The 23553-nt window shown below is 41.2% G+C and overlaps 2 protein-coding genes and 1 pseudogene across 2 annotated transcripts; all 3 read right to left on the reverse strand.

Moving 5' to 3' along the window:
• Positions 1 to 1403: 1403 nt before the first annotated feature.
• Positions 1404 to 3122, reverse strand: LOC125885592 (fibroblast growth factor-binding protein 1-like; annotated as a pseudogene).
• A 7942-nt stretch (positions 3123 to 11064) lies between these two features.
• LOC125885591 (fibroblast growth factor-binding protein 1-like) lies at positions 11065 to 12907 on the reverse strand. The gene is made up of 2 exons (XM_049571256.1): positions 12726 to 12907; positions 11065 to 12392 (listed from the first exon to the last, which is right to left on the reverse strand). The coding sequence occupies exons 1-2, from the start codon at positions 12795 to 12797 to the stop codon at positions 11682 to 11684; spliced, it is 783 nt and encodes a 260-aa protein (XP_049427213.1). The 5' UTR covers positions 12798 to 12907; the 3' UTR covers positions 11065 to 11681.
• A 6230-nt stretch (positions 12908 to 19137) lies between these two features.
• On the reverse strand, positions 19138 to 20569 carry fgfbp2b (fibroblast growth factor binding protein 2b). The gene is made up of 2 exons (XM_049571631.1): positions 19726 to 20569; positions 19138 to 19451 (listed from the first exon to the last, which is right to left on the reverse strand). Exon 1 carries the CDS (start codon positions 20492 to 20494, stop codon positions 19745 to 19747), a length of 750 nt encoding a protein of 249 aa, XP_049427588.1. The 5' UTR covers positions 20495 to 20569; the 3' UTR covers positions 19138 to 19451; positions 19726 to 19744.
• Positions 20570 to 23553: the final 2984 nt, after the last annotated feature.

Here is a 23553-nt window from a genome sequence, read left to right on the forward strand (position 1 = left end):
AAAGAGTTTTTTATCGCGTGGGTATGGGTGTGGGTGTGTGCTGCTGTAATCTGTGGGCATGTCAGTGGTATTCACACACACGCTGTAATCTGCCAAAAAAAGGTGTATTCTCACACAAAGTCTGGTTGTTTCGCCCTGAGTACTCTGTTTGTTGATCACACTGAGAAGATCTCCATCTTATTGAGCAGATTTGGTTCATTTTTAACTGTCTTTTCTCAATGCAAATGTCAAAAAATCTGCCTGAAAGAGTTATTTGAAGACAACAATTATACGCACATCATGTAGGTGCAAGGCTATAAGAATGCCTGCACACTAAGGATCCAAAAACATCTTGACTGAGCTTTTGTGCCATGGACTAAGTGTGCACATGTTACATTTTCTCTTCATGTACGAACTATTCAACCATGCTTTAACATTTATCTTCTAAAAAAGTATCTTAAAAGGACTTATGCCCTCCAGAGGACTTGCAACACTGTTGAAACTTCTATTTCACCTTAGAAAAAGTAAAGACTGTTCTTGACAAAACGCTGATCTGGGTTTAAAACTTTCTTTTTCTAACATGGGTTTTCAACAATGTTTCAAGTCCCTGGGAGGAAAGATGACATATTCTTTGGACTCAGCACCCAGACAAGAAAGACATGCATGCGCTTTGTCATCTTGGTTTCCACGCTGATTTGTTGTTTTCTTGAAAGGAGGTAAAATACGGTCAATCTCTGGACTAAAATGAAGAAAACTGCCGCTCAATTTGGAGAAAAAAATGTTTAAAACAAGTTGAATATTAGTTGAAAACAGGTTGTTATAAGAAAATAAAATCATATGTCCATCATACTACGCATATAAACACTATCTAATGGAAGGACAAACCTGCAACCATTGATTTAAATCCCATATCCCATTTTACTCACTCCACTTCTCTTCAGTGTCTATGTTTCTGTTTTTATTCTGTATTGTAATGTGTTTTTGTTGCATAACAGGAACCTGCTGAAAACTAGTTTTTAACTGAGTCAGACCACCTTTAACTGGAACACACAATGTTAGTTTAACTCCTTTCCTGTATAAATAAATAAAATGAAATAAATGCGTCCCTCTGCTTTCTGCTTCTCCCCATCAAGTCACACATTTCATATTCTTCAAGGCGACAGGACACATTGTATAAATAAAAAATATTTATTTGTGGTGCACAAATACAGTGGTGTTTACATGGCTGATTGATAAAGTTGACCAGACGTAGAAAGAAAAGTACCACTCTATACTATAATGACAAATCATTGGTTCTGTGTGATGAACAGTGGTGCAGGAAGTATTCAGGTCACATAAAACAATACCACACTGTAAAAAAAACCTCCATTACAATCAAAAAAAGTATATTCTCAAACTTTGAAGCCTTTTCAGGTCAACATCAATTAGTGGTTTCATGTTTTTATCTGTGTTTATTGGTCAGAAATGTTCACTGAAAAGCTGGAAAACAATATTAAACAGAAACGTGAAAATACAGATTGTACTTGAAGTATCAAAAGTAAATGCACTCACTTTGCAGAACAGTTTTTCGGAGTGTTATATTACTATACTCTATATTACATTATTGGATGATTTAGTTACTTGTGCATTTGTTGGAGCAGCATTTTAAAGGTATAGTTGGTCCAGATGGAAAAAATGTAACAAAAAAACAAACAGATTTTATCATCTCATCACGTTTTGAAGGAACATGAAAATCTCAAAATGTACAACTGCCACAAAAATGTTGTAAAGTAGAAGTTCAGGTATTCAAAGTCTAAGTGCCTGAACATTGTTACTTGACAAAAGGTAATTAGTCACTTTCCACCAGCGATGATAAATTACTCAATAAACAAATGTCATACTGATGAAACCACTCAGTCCAGTTGGGTATAAATACAAACTGTGGAGATAAAATCTGACTTTTACTGATTAAAAATTAAAGATCTGTTGCTGCTGCATCACCGCTGTTTGACAAACACAAAATAAATCCTGCATTTAGTCTGATAGTGTCCACCTCCTCCACAGATCTGGAGCTAACAGTCGTCACTTTGCAGGAGAGACATGAAGAAGTTGCACACACTGGCCCACGAGCCGCTGCAAGTCTCTTCAGCCGTTTTCTGGTGGTTCGCGCGCTTTGTGCACGCTGGAGACTCGGCAGTGGAGGTGGAGGTGGAGCGAGGCGTCGTCAGCTCGGTGATTTCATCTCGACTACTGAGCTAAAGATGTCCAGTTTGAAGTGCGCATCCCGGGGCGCGCGCTTACACACGGAAGCCTTCACCAGCGCGCGCTCGTCCGAGCACACTTTGGTTTTCAGCTTTTTGAAGGCGCGGGACACCTGTTTCCAGAAGTCCTTGTTGTTGGAATGGTAGCCCGGGCAGCTCTGAGGTTTGCCGTTGTATTCGCACTGCAGATCGGTGTATCCGCCTTTGATGCGCGCCACCGGGTCCTCGCATTTTACAATCAGCTTGACAGTGTCCCCGACGTCTTTTGCCGCCCAAGTACACTGCATCTTCCCCCTGGGGATCTTTCCCCGGCCACTGGCTGCAAGCTTGTCGCCTCTCCTCTGCGCACTGCCGGGGGGTACAGTAGTCACGGTTTTGTCCGCTCCTCGGTTCTTATTGCGCGCAGCGGAGGACAGAGAGACCTGCTGCCCGAGGAAGGCCAACATCAGCAAGGGAGCGAAAGTCTTCAGCAGCAACATGTCTCCTTTTAGCAGACAATTTATTATCTGAAAGGACAGAGGATAGTTTAAAACAGGTTCAGAGCCTATCAGTGCTGGAAATAATCACATCATATGAAATACATACACACATTCATACGTATTCATGCGCAAATTTCTCTAAATATGGCAACAAGCAAGAAAATATTGTGCATCTGTAATAAATAAATGGCTTTTTTCCCATCCGACAAAGGTTTTACGCGAATCTGGTAACTCTATTACGCATGGGCGCATCCAAACCTGAGCCTGCATTATATTAAAACAAAGTAACAAGGCAATACCACAGCATACTACACATACAGTACACACAAGGGAGTCACATATACGGACCCTAACTTACCGATAAAGACTCGTGTTGCTGTGCGTAAAGCTGCTTCTTGTGGCTCTCTGTGGCCTCGCACATGGCTTTCATACACAGACTTTGCGGCACGCCCACTATTCCCGCCCACTATTTCACCTTAGAAAAAGTAAAGACTGTTCTTGACAAAAAGCTGATCTGGGTTTAAAACTTTCTTTTTCTAACATGGATTTTCAACAATGTTTCAAGTCCCTGGGAGGAAAGATGACATATTCTTTGGACTCAGCACCCGGACGAGAAAGACATGCATGTGCTTTGATACCCGGACCCGGTCCCTTCAGGCAGTTCGTTTTTTCGTTTTAAACCAAAAACGAAAAAACGGAAATACCATGGTTTTCCCGTTTTTTTTTCCTTTATGGTTTAAAACGAAAAAACGAGAAAGTTGAGTCGTTTTTCTGTTTTTGTTATCAGAACCAAAAAACGAAAAACGACAAAACCAAATTCAAATAACAAATAACATAATATTATTAGTGACCTGTCTATTGAACTAGTCACCAGTAGGCATATTAACCTCCTTCACACACAGCTCTCTGTTGCTGGCAGATGTTTGATGTTAAATATATTTACAGCTATACAGCTGCTGGCACTATATTCTGTCTGAACATGAAGCAGCCTTACATTCACATTACTTTGATTTGTAGTGTAACATACTTGCACATTCTTACTACATTACTTAATATGTATTTGACTTTTACTATTTATATATTTACTAGTCTATACTGCTCATACCTGGCCCATAGTGTATTCATATTTAGTCATATTCATTCATTATTTATACCACACTTACACCACTGCCTATACTGGTAGAATCTTCTATATTGTAGTCATAGTTGAACCCTAACACTGATTATACTATAATCACAATAAAGTTGAATGTTGTAACTGTGTTCTTGCAAAACTGTATGATATGTGACAGTATATAATCAGATCATTGCAGTCCTAATATGTAGTGTCTTAGTATCTCAAATTAAATAAACCATGTATGACAGGAAGTTTCGGCGTTGGTTGTACACGCAGCTCAGTAAGTGTGATGTAACTTCCACTGCGCAAAGGATTGTGGGTCAGAATGGCTAAAGAAGCATGCTGACATGCATACTGCGAAATATGACCGGATCTAGTAGAACATCCTGGTACTTTTGGCATACTGCATCTGACATACTATGTATTGGGACACACTAATTCTTTTTCTTGCATACTAAATAGTATGGTAGTATGGGTATTGGAACGCAGGGCTGGTTTTCTCTGTTGGTTTTCTGTTGGATAATACAGACCTGCAATTCTTCAGGTTATTGATACGGACAATTCAAATTATATGCAGCATATATTTACTTGTATTCTTTTATATTTTTGTATCACATAGGCCTATGCATTGTTGGCAGAGATGGGCAGCATCAATAGAAATGACAATAGAAATGTCACATAAAAATACATCCTGTGCCTTTTTTCAAAATCTGATTAATTGAATAAAATAATAATGGACGAAGCAGTCCATAGGGGTCCAGTCTAGAGGGCCCCATCGCTGCCCTTTGCATTGAGGCCCTCCAGACTGGACCCCTATGGACCGCTTCCTCCGTCGACTGCCAGTAAAACCAGGAAGAAGCAGCCACCGAAAAACAACGAAGAGGCCACCGAAAAACAACTCACCTGATTTAGACAATGCAAACTTTTTTGAAAAAAAAAAAAAAAAATAGATTCACATAGATTCACATGAAAATCGTGATTCTTTTCTTCGACGATTCCGAATTGATTCATTAATCCAAAGAATCAGGGTTTTTTTTTTTTTTTTTTTTAAAGTACTAGATCAGGCATCGTTTGAATTTTAATGATTCCTGTTCTGATTCTTTTAAGAGGTGGGTTCAAAATGTTTGCATTGTCTAAATGAAGTGAGTTGTTTTTCTGCGGCTTCTTCCTTGTTTTACTGGCGGTCTACAGACTGCAAACCAAAGACGAAGCACGGATGAAAATTGTTTACAAACTGTTTAGGGGAATCAAAATTAAAACTTGGGCAGCATGGTGGTGTGGTGGTTAGCAATCTTGCCTCACAGCAAGAGGGTTGCCGGTTCGATACCGGGCGTGGGAGCCCTTCTGTTCGCATGTTCTCCCCATGTCAGCGTGGGTTCTCTCTGGGCATTCTGGCTTCCTCCCACAGTCCAAAGACATGCAGATTGGGGACTAGGTTAATTGATAACTCTAAATTGTCCATAGGTGTGAATGTGAGCGTGAATGGTTGTTTGTCTCTATGTGTCAGCCCTGCGATAGTCGATAGCCTAGTGGTTTTATGGACTTGCAATCACATCCAGGTCATAAATGATAACATAGTTGTACTTTTTAATCCCATTTTTCATGAAGTGGATATTTGTCGAGGCTCACTGTTGCAAGACTATGTTATCCCAGTACAGGTCAAGCCCAGCAGTAAGGAGGACCACCCTACACTCCGTCCATAGCAGTCCAGTCTGGAGGGCCTCAATGCAAAGGGCAGAGATGAGGAAACTGCACCTCATTGGGAGGCTGACATTTAAACAATATCACACGAGAGGGAGTGATGTTGTACGGCCTCGTGCCTACGACCGAATCACAGCCATAACGATATCACAGTACAACATCACAAGCTCGAGTGTGATATTGCTTTTATACAACACTTCAACAGTTAAATAAGCAAGGCTGATTAAAAAATGTTGAAAAATGAGGACAAAATAGATAATCTAAGCATTTTATTTGTGCCAGTGTGCCTTCAATTTTGAAGGCACACTGAGGCACACCTCCTCCCCCATGCTTCACAGTGGGAACCAGGCATGTGGAATCCATCCGTTCACCTTTTCTGCGTCTCACAAAGACACGGCGGTTGGAACCAAAGATCTCAAATTTGGACTCATCAGACCAAAGCACAGATTTCCACTGGTCTAATGTCCATTCCTTGTGTTTCTTGGCCCAAACAAATCTCTTCTGCTTGTTGCCTCTCCTTAGCAGTGGTTTCCTAGCAGCTATTTGACCATGAAGGCCTGATTGGCGCAGTCTCCTCTTAACAGTTGTTCTAGAGATGGGTCTGCTGCTAGAACTCTGTGTGGCATTCATCTGCTCTCTGATCTGAGCTGCTGTTAACTTGCCATTTCTGAGGCTGGTGACTCGGATGAACTTATCCTCAGAAGCAGAGGTGACTCTTGGTCTTCCTTTCCTGGGTCGGTCCTCATGTGTGCCAGTTTCCTTGTAGCGCTTGATGGTTTTTGCGACTCCGCTTGGGGACACATTTAAAGTTTTTGCAATTTTCAGGACTGACTGACCTTCATTTCTTAAAGTAATGATGGCCACTCGTTTTTCTTTAGTTAGCTGATTGGTTCTTGTCATAATATGAATTTTAACAGTTGTCCAATAGGGCTGTCGGCTGTGTATTAACCTGACTTCTGCACAACACAACTGATGGTCCCAACCCCATTGATAAAGCAAGAAATTCCACTAATTAACCCTGATAAGGCACACCTGTGAAGTGGAAACCATTTCAGGTGACTACCTCTTGAAGCTCATGGAGAGAATGCCAAGAGTGTGCAAAGCAGTAATCAGAGCAAAGGGTGGCTATTTTGAAGAAACTAGAATATAAAACATGTTTTCAGTTATTTCACCTTTTTTTTGTTAAGTACATAACTCCACATGTGTTCATTCATGGTTTTGATGCCTTCAGTGAGAATCTACAATGTAAATAGTCATGAAAATAAAGAAAACGCATTGAATGAGAAGGTGTGTCCAAACTTTTGGCCTGTACTGTATATATATATATATATATATATACATATATATATATATATATAGCTAGCAAGGGCCTTGCTTTAGAGACATCGCCATCTTGCGCAGCCATGTATGTACGGCAGACCCAGTGGACAATCCAGCCAGCCAGAGAACGCGTTTTGCATGTATAAATAAACCAACGAAGACAGCGGAAGGAAGGAGGAAGGAGGAGGAAACAGCAGAGAGTGTTAGTAGTTCATCGATAGAGAGTAGTGGAAGTTTTTTTTAGTTATAAAGTTTGCAAATGGACCACATTTACCACGCAACAGGAGAGAATGAACCCGAACCGTCATCTGCGAGGAAAAGAAGACGTAACTTCACTCCTTGTGATGCACTCTCTGCGGCACTTTTCTTCCTGGTGATATATCTCCCCAACAATGGCAGCAGTAGCACCGAATCCCATTCTGTGCATTCAGCCTGTCTTCTCGCCCGCTCAGCATCAAACACATGGAGTTCCTCATCTGTGTGCTCCGGCTCAAACAGGTATGGCTCTGGATCTGTGTCCGCTACAAGAAACTCTTCAAAATCGCGTTCAAAGTCGTCCATTGCAGCTACTATAGTCCGGAGATATTGCTAGGCTAAATAAACAGCTGAGCTCTGTTTACCGGCTACGCTGTCAGTCAGTGTGCGGGCTGGAGGTTGGTGGAGCAGAGAGGGGAGGGGGGTCCCCACTCAGTATGGTAAACGAGAATGTGTGTATGGAGTATGTGTGTTACGCTAGAAGATTCAGAGTTTGGGACAGAGTCTTTTACCCCCTGGAGTGTTACCGGAGTTTCTGGAGTGCTTAAGTAAACTGGCCTTTTTCCCGAACGCTGCTCTGGTCTCCTGCTCGTGAGGGATTCATTACAATATCGTAACATGGTTTAGATTTCTAAATAAACATTCACCTCATCGCTAGATAGACCTACTCCTGAAAAACTCATGTCTGCGCAAGGCTTTTTGTCCCTACAAGGTCACCGTCATTTACCCGATGAGCGAGTGAGCCCATATACAGTATATAGGCCTAATCCCAAACCACTCCCTACCCACTACCACTTCACTACCGAGTGTCACTCCAAATCAAGTTACACTCGCAGCTGCGGAGGGCACTCCTGATTAAGGGGAAGTGTATGAAAGAGACGCCAAACCATTGGTCCGTCCCAAGTCTCTTAAATTACTGTTAGTGCCACTGCTAGCCGACTTTGCTAGCTGTTTAGCCCCTCCCTCCTAGGAAAAAATGTGAGGAGCTAGCGCTAGGAGCGATGTGCTATTTTTTTTTTTTTTTTTAATTATTATTATTGCTATTACACACAGCAGCATTGCCGGTTTAAGAGACATGAGACGTCCTTTCCACTGTAGCGTCACGTGAAGCGACGTCCATTTCTGATGACGGCGGCACAGCTGGATCTGCTGCATATCTACATCCCAAGTCACATTTTATTTGCTGATCAAAATTATATTTGCCATCATTCAACAAGTCAGCTGCTGAGTGAATAAGACATATCAGACCTGTCAGTCTGCCTCAATCAATCAGTTTTATTTATAAAGCCCAATATCACAAATCACAATTTGCCTCACAGGGCTTTACAGCATACGACATCCCTCTGTCGTTAGGACCCTCGCAGCTGATCAGGAAAAACTCCCCAAAAAAAACCCTTTAACGGGGAAAATGGTAGAAACCTCAGGAAGAGCAACTGAGGAGGGATCCCTCTTCCAGGACGGACAGACGTGCAATAGATGTCGTACAGAACAGATCAACATAATAAATTAACAGTAATCCGTATGACACAATGAGACAGATATATATATATATATCTGTCTCATTGTGTCATATGGATATATACATATACATATACATATACATATACATATGGAATTTCTGTCTCTGAACAGCAACGTTATGGTTGAACAACAAGTTTTACTGTAGCCATAAAATTTGCGATCATAACATTTTATTTCTATTTTTATGAATAAAAAGTTCCTCACAGCAATGGCAGGCAGCTTTTCAAAATGCGCAAAACATCAGGTGTAAGTGGAAACAAAAGATACATGAGAAAGTTTTATAGGATACCTATAAGTTTTATAGGCAAGCTTATCTTCCTGTCTTTTATTTTGAAGTTACTTCGGCCTCTGATGGTCCGTGTATATTTTGATAGTTTGATGTTTCGTTTTCAAAATAAAACGGATTTACGGAAATACGGCCGTTTTTCGTTTTGAGACACAAAACCAAATAACGGAAGTACTTCCGTTATTTGGTTTAATAATAATTTGCAGAAATCAAAATTGGGCCAAATTGGGCCGGAAGTACTTCCGTTATTTGGTTTTGTGTCTCAAAACGAAAAAACGGAAAAACCAAATCGACAAAACGGCCCAATTTTGATTTCTGCAAATTATTCTTTTTTTCTTTTTTTTTTTTTTTTTTACCGGTGACAACGACCCACGGGAAGCGGAAGTTAAGTGTAAGAACTTCAAAATAAAACTTTAGCGTGCTAACTGCTAACTTCTTATATTACAGGCTACCGCTCTCTTTCTAAACCATATGGTTCATATTTATTTTACTACTGTGAAAGTATAAGAGCTGGTTGTTTGGAAGAATGCGATAGGCATATAATTGTCATTTAAGCTTGAGTGCGTGAATGCATTTTGTGGAAAAACCTTACGTTCCTGAGCATCTATAACGTTAAGTCACAGAGGTCCCGGTCAATAGGCTAGTGGCCTGTTAGTATTGCGATTATTATCAGCAGCAGGCATTATTGGAGGCATTATTTACAGGCTAATCATTAGAAAATGAGAACTTGTTATGGCTTTAGTGTACTTGGTGTTTAGCCACAGGGTGGCGCAGTGTTTACACAAATAGTAGACATGCTTTGAGGTTCAAAACAGCAGGCTCTGTGTCTCATCAATCATTGCATTTCAACCGAGAGGTGTGTGGAGGTCGATTCAATGGGGAGCTGCAAGGAATACAAATTGTGTTTTATTAGTCCTTTGGCGATCATTTTATCCGACTGCTAGTCATTTCTCGGCTTTGCACGGGCGTCATCGGTTGCTATAACAACGGCGACAGAGACTCCTTTCCCGAGTCAAAATCCTTGAGGCCAACTGGCCGTGATGACTTCTGTATTTTAACTGCTACACTACTCAGCCGTTATAAGCAATGTAAACTGTAATGTGACCTCAATTTAACAGGCCACTAGCCTATTGACCGGGACCTCTGTGACTTAACGTTATAGATGCTCAGGGAACGTAAGGTTTTTCCACAAAATGCATTCACGCACTCAAGCTTAAATGACAATTATATGCCTATCGCATTCTTCCAAACAACCAGCTCTTATACTTTCACAGTAGTAAAATAAATATGAACCATATGGTTTAGAAAGAGAGCGGTAGCCTGTAATATAAGAAGTTAGCAGTTAGCACGCTAAAGTTTTATTTTGAAGTTCTTACACTTAACTTCCGCTTCCCGTGGGTCGTTGTCACCGGTTAAAAAAAAAAAAAAAAGAAAGAAAAAAAGAATAATTTGCAGAAATCAAAATTGGGCCGTTTTGTCGATTTGGTTTTTCCGTTTTTTCGTTTTGAGACACAAAACCAAATAACGGAAGTACGGCCGTATTTCCGTAAATCCGTTTTATTTTGAAAACGAAACATCAAACTATCAAAATATACACGGACCGTACCCTGACCCATACCTGCAACCACTGATTTAAATCCCATATCCCATTTACTCACTCCACTTCTGTCTGCTACTCTTCAGTGTCTATGTTTCTGTTTTTATTCTGTATTGTAATGTGTTTTTGTTGCATAACAGGAACCTGCTGAAAACTAGTTTTTAACTGAGTCAGACCACCTTTAACTGGAACACACGATGATAGTTTAACTCCTTTCCTGTGTAAATAAATGAAACGAAATAAATATGTCCCTCTACTTTCTGCTTCTCCCCATCAAGTCACACGTTTATATTCTTCAAGGCAACAGGACACATTGTATAAATAGAAAATATTTATTTGTGGTGCACAAATACAGTGGTGTTTACATGGCTGACTGATAAAGTTGACCAGACGTAGAAAGAAAAGTACCACTCTATACTATAATGATAAATCATTGGTTCTGTGTGATGAACAGTGGTGCAGGAAGTATTCAGGTCACATAAAACAATACCACACTGTAAAAAAAAACCTCTATTACAATCAAAAAAAGTATATTCTCAAACTTTGAAGCCTTTTCAGGTCAACATCAATTAGTGGTTTCATGTTTTTATCTGTGTTTATTGGTCAGAAATGTTCACTGAAAAGCTGGAAAACAATATTAAACAGAAACGTGAAAATACAGATTGTACTTGAAGTATCAAAAGTAAATGCACTCACTTTGCAGAACAGTTTTTCGGAGTGTATACTTTATATTACATTATTGGATGATTTAGTTACTTGTGCATTTGTTGGAGCAGCATTTTAAAGGTATAGTTGGTCCAGATGGAAAAACGTAACAAAAAAAGAAACAGATTTTATCATCTCATCACGTTTTGAAGGAACATAAAAATCTCAAAATGTACAACTGCCACAAAAATGTTGTAAAGTAGAAGTTCAGGTATTCAAAGTCTAAGTGCCTGAACATTGTTACTTGACAAAAGGTAATTAGTCACTTTCCACCAGCGATGATAAATTACTCAATAAACAAATGTCATATTGATGAAACCACTCAGTCCAGTTGGGTATAAATACAAACTGTGGAGATAAAATCTGACTTTTACTGATTAAAAATTAAAGATCTGTTGCTGCTGCATCACCGCTGTTTGACAAACACAAAATAAATCCTGCATTTAGTCTGATAGTGTCCACCTCCTCCACAGATCTGGAGCTAACAGTCGTCACTTTGCAGGAGAGACATGAAGAAGTGGCACACACTGGCCCACGAGCCGCTGCAAGTCTCTTCAGCCGTTTTCTGGTGGTTCGCGCGCTTTGTGCACGCTGGAGACTCGGCGGTGGAGGTGGAGGTGGAGCGAGGCGTCGTCAGCTCAGTGAGCTCATCTCCTCCGGACTGAGCCGAGACTACTGAGCTAAAGATGTCCAGTTTGAAGTGCGCATCCCGGGGCGCGCGCTTACACACGGAAGCCTTCACCAGCGCGCGCTCGTCCGAGCACACTTTGGTTTTCAGCTTTTTGAAGGCGCGGGACACCTGTTTCCAGAAGCCCTTGTTGTTGGAATGGTAGCCCGGGCAGCTCTGAGGTTTGCCGTTGTATTCGCACTGCAGATCGGTGTGTCCGCCTTTGATGCGCGCCACCGGGTCCTCGCATTTTACCATCAGCTTGACAGTGTCCCCGACGTCTTTTGCCGCCCAAGTACACTGCATCTTCCCCCTGGGGATCTTTCCCCGGCCACTGGCTGCAAGCTTGTCGCCGCTCCTCTGCGCACTGCCGGGGGGTACAGTAGTCACGGTTTTGTCCGCTCCTCGGTTCTTATTGCGCGCAGCGGAGGACAGAGAGACCTGTTGCCCGAGGAAGGCCAACATCAGCAAGGGAGCGAAAGTCTTCAGCAGCAACATGTCTCCTTTTAGCAGACAATTTATTATCTGAAAGGACAGAGGATGATTTAAAACAGGTTCAGAGCCTGGATCAGTGCTGGAAATAATCACATCATGTGAAATACATACACACATTCATACGTATTCATGCGCAAATTTCTCTAAATATGGCAACAAGCAAGAAAATATTGTGCATCTGTAATAAATAAATGGCTTTTTTCCCATCCGACAAAGGTTTTACGCGAATCTGGTAACTCTATTACGCATGGGCGCATCCAAACCTGAGCCTGCATTATATTAAAACAAAGTATCAAGGCAATACCACAGCATACTACACATACAGTACACACAGGAGAGTCACATATACGGACCCTAACTTACCGATAAAGACTCGTGTTGCTGTGCGTAAAGCTGCTTCTTGTGGCTCTCTGTGGCCTCGCACATGGCTTTCATACACAGACTTTGCGGCACGCCCACTATTCCCGCCCAACAACACACACAGTTACGCACGCAGCTCCATTGAGAGAAATCTTGGCAGTGGTTTCTTTGGGTATGTGTTTTGTTCTGACATGTCCAAACTGAACTCCCAGAGAGGCTGAAAACCAACACTGGTAGTGGATCTGCGTGTCTGCACAGAGTAGGTTTATTCGAAATAACTTCTCACACACACACACACACACACACACACACACACACACACACACACACACGCACGCACATTCTTGGAGGCTTGTCTCCACTCTCCACCAATCCGCTGCTGCACTCAGCCATGAGGAGATCCTCTCCTGTAACTTCCGGTATGTGGTTTGACTTGTGGTTTCCCAGCAGAGGACAAAAAGATCTGTGATGACAATACAGTCTGCTAATGTAAGATTAAGTACAAGCGATTTTTATGTATGTAAATATTTTATTTAATGCGTCATAATTGAATGGAAAACGTGCTAGCAGGAGAATTGTTTCGCATTTTTAATTTTTCCACATTAAAATCAAATCAGATCAAATCAAATCAATCAAACAGAAAAAGTGAGGAGGTGTAAATAAGTCAGTAATAGTGTATCTCTATCATGTTGTTATTTCTTTGTTTTTATTTAGGTTTTTAGTTTTCATTTGTTCATTCCCACACACTTTGATCATTAACTGCATAAGAGAAGATATTAATTTGATACATTACACATTTATGTCAAACTCTTTCGTGACCTTGGAGACAAAACAATCTCACCACAAGCTCCACTGAGTGACTGTTCTGGAGCTTTCGATCGTACTAAATGATCTTCCTCAGCAGGGAGAGTTTTCCCAGCTGTAGTGGAAATACAGATGTTCAAATTTCCATTTCATTCTTCAGCACTTTTAATAGAGGAGGAAGAGGAAACAATAAGACATTGACATTTGAACATCTCTAAATTCATCTCTAGACACTCCCATCTGCTGAGGAAGACCATGTGATACAACTGAGAGCTCCTGAACAGCCACTAAATGGAACTTGTGGCGACATAATTTTGTCAGGAAGCAGTTCCATACAATATTGCACCCACATTACATTTCTACTCATTAAGAAGTGTCCAAATTAGGGATGAACAATATTGGATTTTTTGCCGATATATAACAACTCATTTGACCAATAAGTGATAGCTATATCGATATATCAGCTTTATTCTTACTTAATTTTAGAGATCAAGTCTCTTCTGTAGTGGGATTAACATTATATTATGCATGCGTACTCTTATCATGATGGCTCACCAGCAGATTGAGACATGAAATACAATACTTTATAATGTATGTGATATTCATCAATCAAGAAAAAGCATGTTGGCCGATTCTTATAGTTCATTTTAAAGCCATTATCAGCTGATACCTATTACATGCCGATATTATCGTGCACCCCCGTTTTAATATATTGTTAAAGGTGTCTGTATATCCTGGAAAAGCCTTAAAATAACTGAAATTTATAAATCAAGGCCTTACATGGTCTTGAATATAGTAAAATACACTGTTTTGTCACATCTAAATGCCGACACTGACCACATTGTTCATTCTAAGTGCCTGTGTTTGGTCTTAAACACTGTTATCTATCAAACAGTAACACATTTACCAGATGTCAGCTTCCTCTTTCCCTGTAAACTCTCAGTTGGTTCCTTCTTCCTCCTTGAAGTCCTGACATTAACTCAGTGAGCTCCTTTATGTACTCAGTCAGAAGTCAGAGGAAGTCTTTATCTTAAGCAGCCAGAGTTTCATACAGGCTGTTTCTCTTGTAGACCTTCAATGTGTTCACTTCTGTCTGTTTAATACATTTATAATGTTTCTCTTCCTCATGCATGGTGTTTATTGTCAGCAGATAGTTTATGCAAATATAAAGCTATATATATAAATGTAAGAAATAAAACTATATTTACATGTAAAATGAAGTGAAAAGAAATGATACATGATATATGAATTAAGTGCTCAGTGACTACACAGAGACTCAAGCCTTGACAGCTGATGTCACATAGAGAAGCAAAGTCCCTGCCCTTCTGGTGGACTAGCATGGGACCTCATTTCAGAAAAATATGTATGGCAATTATCGGCCAGAGACAAACATTTTTTGATCCCATTTTAATTGTTACATGAATTACACAAGTGTTGTTTGTCAGTTCAAAAGATAATTTTGAAAGTCAAGAAAGTTGCAGTTTGTCATAAAACTGTTGAAGTAAACAAAATAATTAGGAAAATGACACACCCAAAAGCTGCATTAGTAACATCCTAATTTTCTCTCTCACTGAAGCTATAATGTCTGAGACATGAGTTGGTGGTTAAAACACCTCATATAAGACAACGTTACATATGTGCATGTAACACATGGCTGAAATGTGCTAAACGGCCATGTTGGCATTAGGGACTTACATTGTTTGAGATGAGCAATGTAGTTCACTGACAAGTTTCACACAAAACTAAACAGTATTCCACGAAAAGCTGCAACTTTTTTACTACCAAAATTATCTTTTAAATTGAAAACCATCACCTGTGTCAGTCATGGCACAGTTCAAACGGAATCAAATAATGTATTGTCTCTCGCTGCTGACCAGGCAGCTACATATTCTTTCTGAAATCAGGGCCCATGGGAGACATTGGAAGGTGAGGGACTTCGCCTCTATATAGAGAGCAGAGGCAGCCGACCTCTGTTCAAGCAGGCTGTTTTGATGCCATGTTTGTATGTTTACCTATGAAAAGAAATGCATCAGAATACATATATAACCCACGTAATCAGGAAGGCTGCAATCACGTGATGAATGCATTGACAGGAGTAAAGGACAAAGTAGCTATAAAGAGCAAACGTCTACTTAAGAAAGTAGGTTGGGGTAGATGGGTCAAACAACACAGGACCTTTCCCTCAGAGACCTGTGTTTGTGTTCTGTGTGAAACCAAATGAACTTTGAGTTGTTTAAACGTACATGATCACCATGTTTCCTTACCTAAACCTAACCTACGTAATTTTATGTATTGTCCGTTATGGTAAGTACATAACACGACGACTCCCAACCATGTTTATTTTTCTTAACCTAACCTACATATCGTTATATTTAGTACATACTCTGACGACACTATTTGTGGAGTGCTAATTTAATAAGATATCATACAAACCAGTACATGTGTGTTTTCGTGAGCTAACATACAAACTGTTGCATGAGGATACATTGGTTCTAAAGATCTTACCTTACCTCGACCTGTAACTACTAAGGTGTTCAGGTTCAATCAATCCTAGTTCAATCAATCCTAATTATAATCTTGCATGGTTCAGCTCCTCCTGCTCTATCTTGATACGTTAATATCAGGTCTTCTGGTAATAGGGGTACGAGAGGTGCAGTGAGGGGAGACTGCACAATTCCCTTAAGAAAAACTACATTCAGTCAGGCAGTTTTCTCCTTCAGAGCATCACATCAATGGAATTCAGTACCACAATCAATCAGAGTATCTCCGTCATATCATTCATTCAAGCGCAATGCCAAGAAATGGCTTGTTGAAACACAAACGTGAACATTGATGTTTGCCTCACTATTATATAGGAGTGCATCATGCAATTGTGGGTTATCAACGGTATGTGTGTGCCGTACAGAATGTTTATCTTGTATATAATGTTTATCTTTAATGGGTTATTTTTTATATATATATATTGGATGTTGTATTTTATTGATGCCTTTAACAACTGGCAAAGGGACTACCAATGAAAATTAGCCTTTCGGCTATTTCAGGTGCATTTTACTTTTTTTTTTTTTAAAATGTTGATTAATGTACATTGTCCCTTTTCAAATAAACAAGTAAACTAAACTAAACTAAATTCAATCGTCAAGTTAAAATCTCTGCAGTGAGAAAGGCCTGTTGAAGATGTGCCTAAACACTGTATTTAACCATATTCAAGGTTTTTCTTGAGGCTTTTCCAGGACACCTTTACTTCCAGTGTTTGATTCTCTCCACTTATAATCCTATTACTAAACCAAACTCCAGGCAGCCTTAAGTCACTCTACTTAACTATTATTTGCTTACAGAACAATATATTTGTTGGTTTTTCTACGGCAGTATGTTCCTTTTCAAACAAAACATACAGTGGTTATGTTATGAGTTGCATGGGTTGTACGTCTAGTTGTTTGTCCATATCTATGGATTTGGATTACTGCAGAATGTTAAGATGAAAAATAGAGGTACTTGAATGTAAGTTGATGCAAAGAGCCTAGTACAGTAATAGCAAGAAAACTACATCAAGCACCAAGAGCCTTTAGGTATTTCATTCAACAAAAGCTTAACATACAATGTTACATGTCACAATATGCAGATTTAATTCTTTAGATTGTAGTTGCTCAACATTGAATTGAAGTTACTGCATGCTAAATTCTACATTCATAAATTTGTATTTAATATTGTAAAGTTGGTGTTTTTGATGCTGTGTTGACCTTCATGTTTATATTCACTTACGGTACACGACTGATTCTACAAGTGTAAGTTACAGTAATGAATCCACCCCACCCTGTCATGTAGTGACGCAGCTGCTGCAGGTGGGAACAAAGATATCACTAAAACAAAGGAAGGAGCCATATAAAGGCTCACATGGGCTCCAGTCCAAGAATCTCACAAGTGATCACTGAGTCACTGTGTCGGAAGTAGTAGTGGAGGATTTACTGTAAGTAAACAGTAGCAGTAGTGTGTGTGCATCTGTGCGCCCTAGCTCCACCCAGCAGCACCATCTTGTGGCTGTCGGAGGTTCAGCACCATGACTGAGTTGGTGAATACATGTGATCAATGATGGAAAGTATACGTTCTCTCAAGTATCTGCATAGTTTTGACGTACTTGTACTTAGCTTGTGTTTTTGCATTTTGTGCTCCTTTATTATTCTACTGCACGACTTTCCAAAGAAAAACACTGTATTTCTTTTCTTTTTTCTTTCTTTCTTTTTTTTTTTTTTAACATTTCTCTGACAGCTTTGGTCACCAGTGGCTACTTTGGCTTGTGGCCTTTAACAAAAAGAGCATTGTCTGGATGTCATGATTCAGAGCTAAGTGAGTTGTTAGTTCCCCTATAAACCTCTCTGATTTAATGTAAATAACTGTACTGTAAATAACCAAAGAGGTGAATGATCCAGTATTTCATCAACAAAAACATACACTAGAGAAAAAGCCCCCACATCTCCAAAAAGAAAGAAAACAAGACTGTGTTTTTTCTTCTGTCCGCCTCCATTAGTCATCTCACCCTCCACATTGATCTTGTGACCCTTTGGTGGGGCCCAGGTGCTTAGGTTTGCAACCACTGGACTACATCACCTCATCACAGTATATAAATTATATAAAACTAGCCCTACCTTAATCAGCAGCAGCTAATAAAACACTGCTTATGCACTGATGTATCAGGGTTATCAATAATGTCCACTTTTCTGCAGGACAAATACATGTACTTTTAATACTTTAGGTCAGTTGTGCTGCTAATACTTATGTACATTTTTGAATGCAGGGCTTTTTCGTGCTGGATAGTTTTTACATTATTGCATTGGTATTTTCATAGGTGTAGATTGTGGGGTGTGGGACACAGGAGACATGTCTCCCTCAATATTTAGAGAAGGTGCATTAACACCATAAATTGATGCAGTGAAGCCACTTTTGGTGCATAAAACTTCACCAGAATGCAGGAAATTAAGTGTTTGATGCTCAAATTTTTTTCTTGGAGGACCTCCAAACCCCACACTTCATATGTTTCCCCCTTCGTCCCCACAAAGCTGACATGAAACTTAAACCCTCGGGTATTTCCACTGAGGTAACTTAAGTAAAATGATCTGATTACTCTTCTTCCACCACTGGGTTTTTATTAAAAGAAAGTGTGAGTTTGGTGTTTGGAGGTTGTCATGACTGACACACTGTTATATAATAAGTAGTAGCTACTCTCACTGTGATGAAAGTGAAGGTGATTTCTACCCTCATCCACTATATGCATGTGCGGAGCTGCAGCCACATGTGTTTCCTCTCACACAGACCTCTTCTGTTCCTGCACACGGTAGCTCCTGAGATTCAATTCATCAGCTCATACAAAGGGGTGTTTAGCTCTGCTCAGACGCCCTCTGTGACTGTATTATCTTAACTGCAGTCTGTGTCTGTCTCCTAACAACTTCCTCAGCCAGGCTGCAGACATGTTGTTACAGCTGGCGATTAGGAGAAACAAAGACCTCTTTGAATGAATGAGCGTGAAAAGTTGCTGCAGAAGAAACAGAACAAAACAGAAGAAGAAGAAGAAGAGAGGTCTCCACTCTTTATTCTCTTTACCTTCACATGTTGTTGGAACATTTATGTGACACAAGGAGGGAATTTTACATCATATACAAACAGAATCACATGCCTGCCATATTTTCCCTTTCGTCTTGTTGTGTGTTTTACAGATTTAACAAAAAATACACTACATGACAGCACAAGCAGTCATCCCCTAACCGTACACAGGTGGAGATCGAGTGTTTTTGGCTCAGCCTGTAAGATGCTGCAGTGGTGGGAGTCGGACCTCATAAGGCGACGAAATCACTTCAGAGGCTCCCACACAGATCCTGGAGAGGTCGAAGATGGTCGAGAAGTGTTCTGACTGGGTCCATCGCTGGTGTTTCCAACCTGAAACAACAAAAATTAGGGATTGTGTAATTAATTTTACAATAAAGTTGGTTTCTCTTGTGAATGCACAGAGATAAAGAGCTCCACAAACTACGCTGAATGACTGAACATTTTCACTTCCATCCCTCCTGATGATTTGTGGCTTTACAGTTTCATTCAGCCACACTAAAACAACCACTAAGTTTCTTCTAACTCTCGCTTTTAATTCTAATTTTTCCAGCAAACCGCTTGCTAAACTCTCTCTTCCTTTTCTTTTTCTTCATTCGTCACTCACCTGTGTCTGCAGTATCCCCTCAGTTCTGGAACCAGCTGATGAAGTAGGTGCAGACGCCGTGGAAGCTCTTCCAGCAGTACTCGGAGGCCATGCGGGAGGCTTTGGACTCACTCTGCTCTGTGGGACGAGTAGTGGTCTTTCCAGGCTTGGGGGTAGCTTTCTTGGTCTGGGTGCCCTTGCCTGGCTGGGGCTTGACGGGCTGCTGCTGGGGCTTGACAGGTTTAGGAGTAACAACGGGTTTGCTCTGGGCTGGCACCACCGGTTTACGCGGCTCCTGGGCGGGCTTGGAGGGCTTGGGGGTGGTGGTCTTGGGCCAGGCAGCCAGGAAGGTCATCTGGGCCTCGTCGGGGTATTTCTTGCACATGGCTTGGCGGTAGATTTTGGGTCCCTGGCAGGCCTGGCTGAGCTTCCTCATGTCCCACATCATCTGGGTGAAGTAGTGGCGAGGGTTGAGGTTGTAAGCACGGCACAGGTTGGGTTTGCCCTGGAAGTCGCAGTAGTAGGAGCGTCCTGCATTCTGACCCTGACTTGGACCTTTGCAGGAGACACGCAGGCGAGTATAGTCCCCTGCTCCGGACACCACCATGGTACAGGTGTCTTTGGTCTTGGTGCTGAACCTGATGGGCTCATCCCAGACGCTGCGTTGCTGCTGCTGCTGCTGCTGCTGCTGTTGTTGCTGCTGTTGTTGCTGACTGTTGTTGGTCTGAGCATTTGACACACAAACAGTCACTGCCAGAAACAGCAGCGCCACTCTCATCCTGGCTCCCATGGCGGCGTTTGACGTGTTAGTGATGGATGGATGGATGAAGGTATGGGATGATGCGTATGTATATATCCGCACAGAGGGTTGAGGTGTGCAAGGGTAGGAAGACTCTGAGTGAGATCTTATAAGGCTGAAGCTCACAAAGAAGGTATTATTCAGGTGAGCTGAAGGAGTCAAACTCCTCCTCAAGCACTGACCCCCCTCCTCGCACCACACACACACAGACACACACACACACACACACAGAGCGACCACATAAGGCCCGTGTGGTATGTTCAGAACTAAAAAAGTGATGGATGAGTTGGATGGAGGGAGGGGGGGAGTATAAACTCAGGGAGGAGGAAGAGGGGTGAGGGGAAGAGGTCACCCGGTCTGTGGGAGCTGAGGGGGGAAAGGAGAGAAGGACGGTACACACATGAAGCCAAATGTTGTGAAAAAGAGTTGCGAGACATTATATAATCTCACATAAGAGGTTCTTTGACCATTGATGAGGGGGGAAGAGGGAGGAGAGGGCTGGGGGTCTGCAGCCAGATTGCAGCCCCAAGTTATTTGCTGAGGGTTTAAAGTTGATCTGTGAACCCTGTAATAATAAAAACCTCATCGTGTTCATCTTAAGATGCACTTTTTGTGGAGACTTTGTTGTTGCACTATAAACAGACGTATACGCACAGGTAGATTCTCAAAGTCAACTTCTGTCCTGTTTTTGCTACGATCATGTCCGATACCGTTAGTAGGGGCGCAGAGAACTGATCAGAAGGCAGCAGGTTAAGTTTTCATCATGACATCAACACGCCAACATGATGAAGAACTGCACGGTGACTGACCGCATTACATACAAGACTAGACTAATCCCAGTCTGCAGTTATATGTCATTCTTATTTGAAGCTTTGGCCATGCCTAATGGTTGGAACGCAAATATTTGGTTGTCTGATAAAATCTAAGAAGTGTATGGCTTAGCAGTCTCTTACCATACTTCTACTCTCTGCATGAACACAAAATTTCTTAGTCGGTTCCACCATAACCTGAACTTGGATCATAATGTGAATATACCTCATTAATCAAACTAAACTGCCACTTTAAAGTGATGTGTTCTCATCAAGGATTTCAACCCCTGACTACTTGCACCCTAACTGCGTACAACTTATTGTACTGAAGTCAATAAAAAGAGTAATTTCTCCATTTGGGTGAAGTTTTTAGTGGATATTAAATTAAGGATTGGGTGTTAACCTGATGACTTCAGATTTTAAGTCAAAACTAGTTTTCCAACAATGTTATACCTATGACACCAAAGAAGTATTGGAGCATAGCTCTTTTGCATCACACTTGCTTAACCAAACTATGCAGCTACTATAAAGGGATGTCATCTAAGACTTGAGCTCTTGACCTCGTTTACCATAAGCGAGAATCATACACTTAGACCGACAAGTCAATATAAATAAGTATCTTTTCAATTTTCCATGAAGCCAATAAAGATCCAGTCTGTCAGACAGTAGGACACATTTCATGCAAAAGGTTCCACCAAGACTCTGATTTGTCAGTTAAATCAGTAAAATATGACCTAATGAAGTTGCCTAGTGTGTAAACCTGAATTATGTGACTTTGATTTCATCAAGTCACATCACCTTTAGGTCAAAACTACCAGTTTTCCAATGGTGTTACACCCATGACACCAGGCAGGTGTTTCGTCAGCATAGCTCTTTTGCATAAGCTAAACCTACAGTACAGGCCAAAAGTTTGGACACACCTTCTCATTCAATGCGTTTTCTTTATTTTCATGACTATTTACATTGTAGATTCTCACTGAAGACATCAAAACTATGAATGAACACATGTGGAGTTATGTACTTAACAAAAAAGGTGAAATAACTGAAAACATGTTTTATATTCTAGTTTCTTCAAAATAGCCACCCTTTGCTCTGATTACTGCTTTGCACACTCTTGGCATTCTCTCCATGAGCTTCAAGAGGTAGTCACCTGAAATGGTTTCCACTTCACAGGTGTGCCTTATCAGGGTTAATTAGTGGAATTTCTTGCTTTATCAATGGGGTTGGGACCATCAGTTGTGTTGTGCAGAAGTCAGGTTAATACACAGCCGACAGCCCTATTTGACAACTGTTAAAATTCATATTATGGCAAGAACCAATCAGCTAACTAAAGAAAAACGAGTGGCCATCATTACTTTAAGAAATGAAGGTCAGTCAGTCCGGAAAATTGCAAAAACTTTAAATGTGTCCCCAAGTGGAGTCGCAAAAACCATCAAGCGCTACAACGAAACTGGCACACATGAGGACTGACCCAGGAAAGGAAGACCAAGAGTCACCTCTGCTTCTGAGGATAAGTTCATCCGAGTCACCAGCCTCAGAAATGGCAAGTTAACAGCAGCTCAGATCAGAGAGCAGATGAATGCCACACAGAGTTCTAGCAGCAGACCCATCTCTAGAACAACTGTTAAGAGGAGACTGCGCGAATCAGGCCTTCATGGTCAAATAGCTGCTAGGAAACCACTGCTAAGGAGAGGCAACAAGCAGAAGAGATTTGTTTGGGCCAAGAAACACAAGGAATGGACATTAGACCAGTGGAAATCTGTGCTTTGGTCTGATGAGTCCAAATTTGAGATCTTTGGTTCCAACCGCCGTGTCTTTGTGAGACGCAGAAAAGGTGAACGGATGGATTCCACATGCCTGGTTCCCACTGTGAAGCATGGAGGAGGAGGTGTGATGGTGTGGGGGTGTTTTGCTGGTGACACTGTTGGGGATTTATTGAAAATTGAAGGCACACTGAACCAGCATGGCTACCACAGCATCCTGCAGCGACATGCCATCCCATCCGGTTTGCGTTTAGTTGGACGATCATTTATTTTTCAACAGGACAATGACCCCAAACACACCTCCAGGCTGTGTAAGGGCTATTTGACCAAGAAGGAGAGTGATGGAGTGCTGCGGCAGATGACCTGGCCTCCACAGTCACCGGACCTGAACCCAGTCGAGATGGTCTGGGGTGAGCTGGACTGCACAGTGAAGGCAAAGGGGCCAACAAGTGCTAAACACCTCTGGGAACTCCTTCAA

Source organism: Epinephelus fuscoguttatus, linkage group LG3 (assembly GCF_011397635.1).
Source record: "Epinephelus fuscoguttatus linkage group LG3, E.fuscoguttatus.final_Chr_v1".
NCBI classification, from domain to species: Eukaryota; Metazoa; Chordata; class Actinopteri; order Perciformes; family Serranidae; genus Epinephelus; species Epinephelus fuscoguttatus.

Excerpts from the sequence above, each read along its gene's own strand:
- LOC125885591 (XM_049571256.1), bottom strand. The coding sequence starts at position 12,797 with ATGAAAGCCATGTGCGAGGCCACAGAGAGCCACAAGAAGCAGCTTTAC. Across the intron at positions 12,393-12,725 it reads AGCAACACGAGTCTTTATCG|ATAATAAATTGTCTGCTAAA; the intron begins GTAAGTTAGGGT and ends CTGTCCTTTCAG.
- fgfbp2b (XM_049571631.1), bottom strand. The coding sequence starts at position 20,494 with ATGGGAGCCAGGATGAGAGTGGCGCTGCTGTTTCTGGCAGTGACTGTT.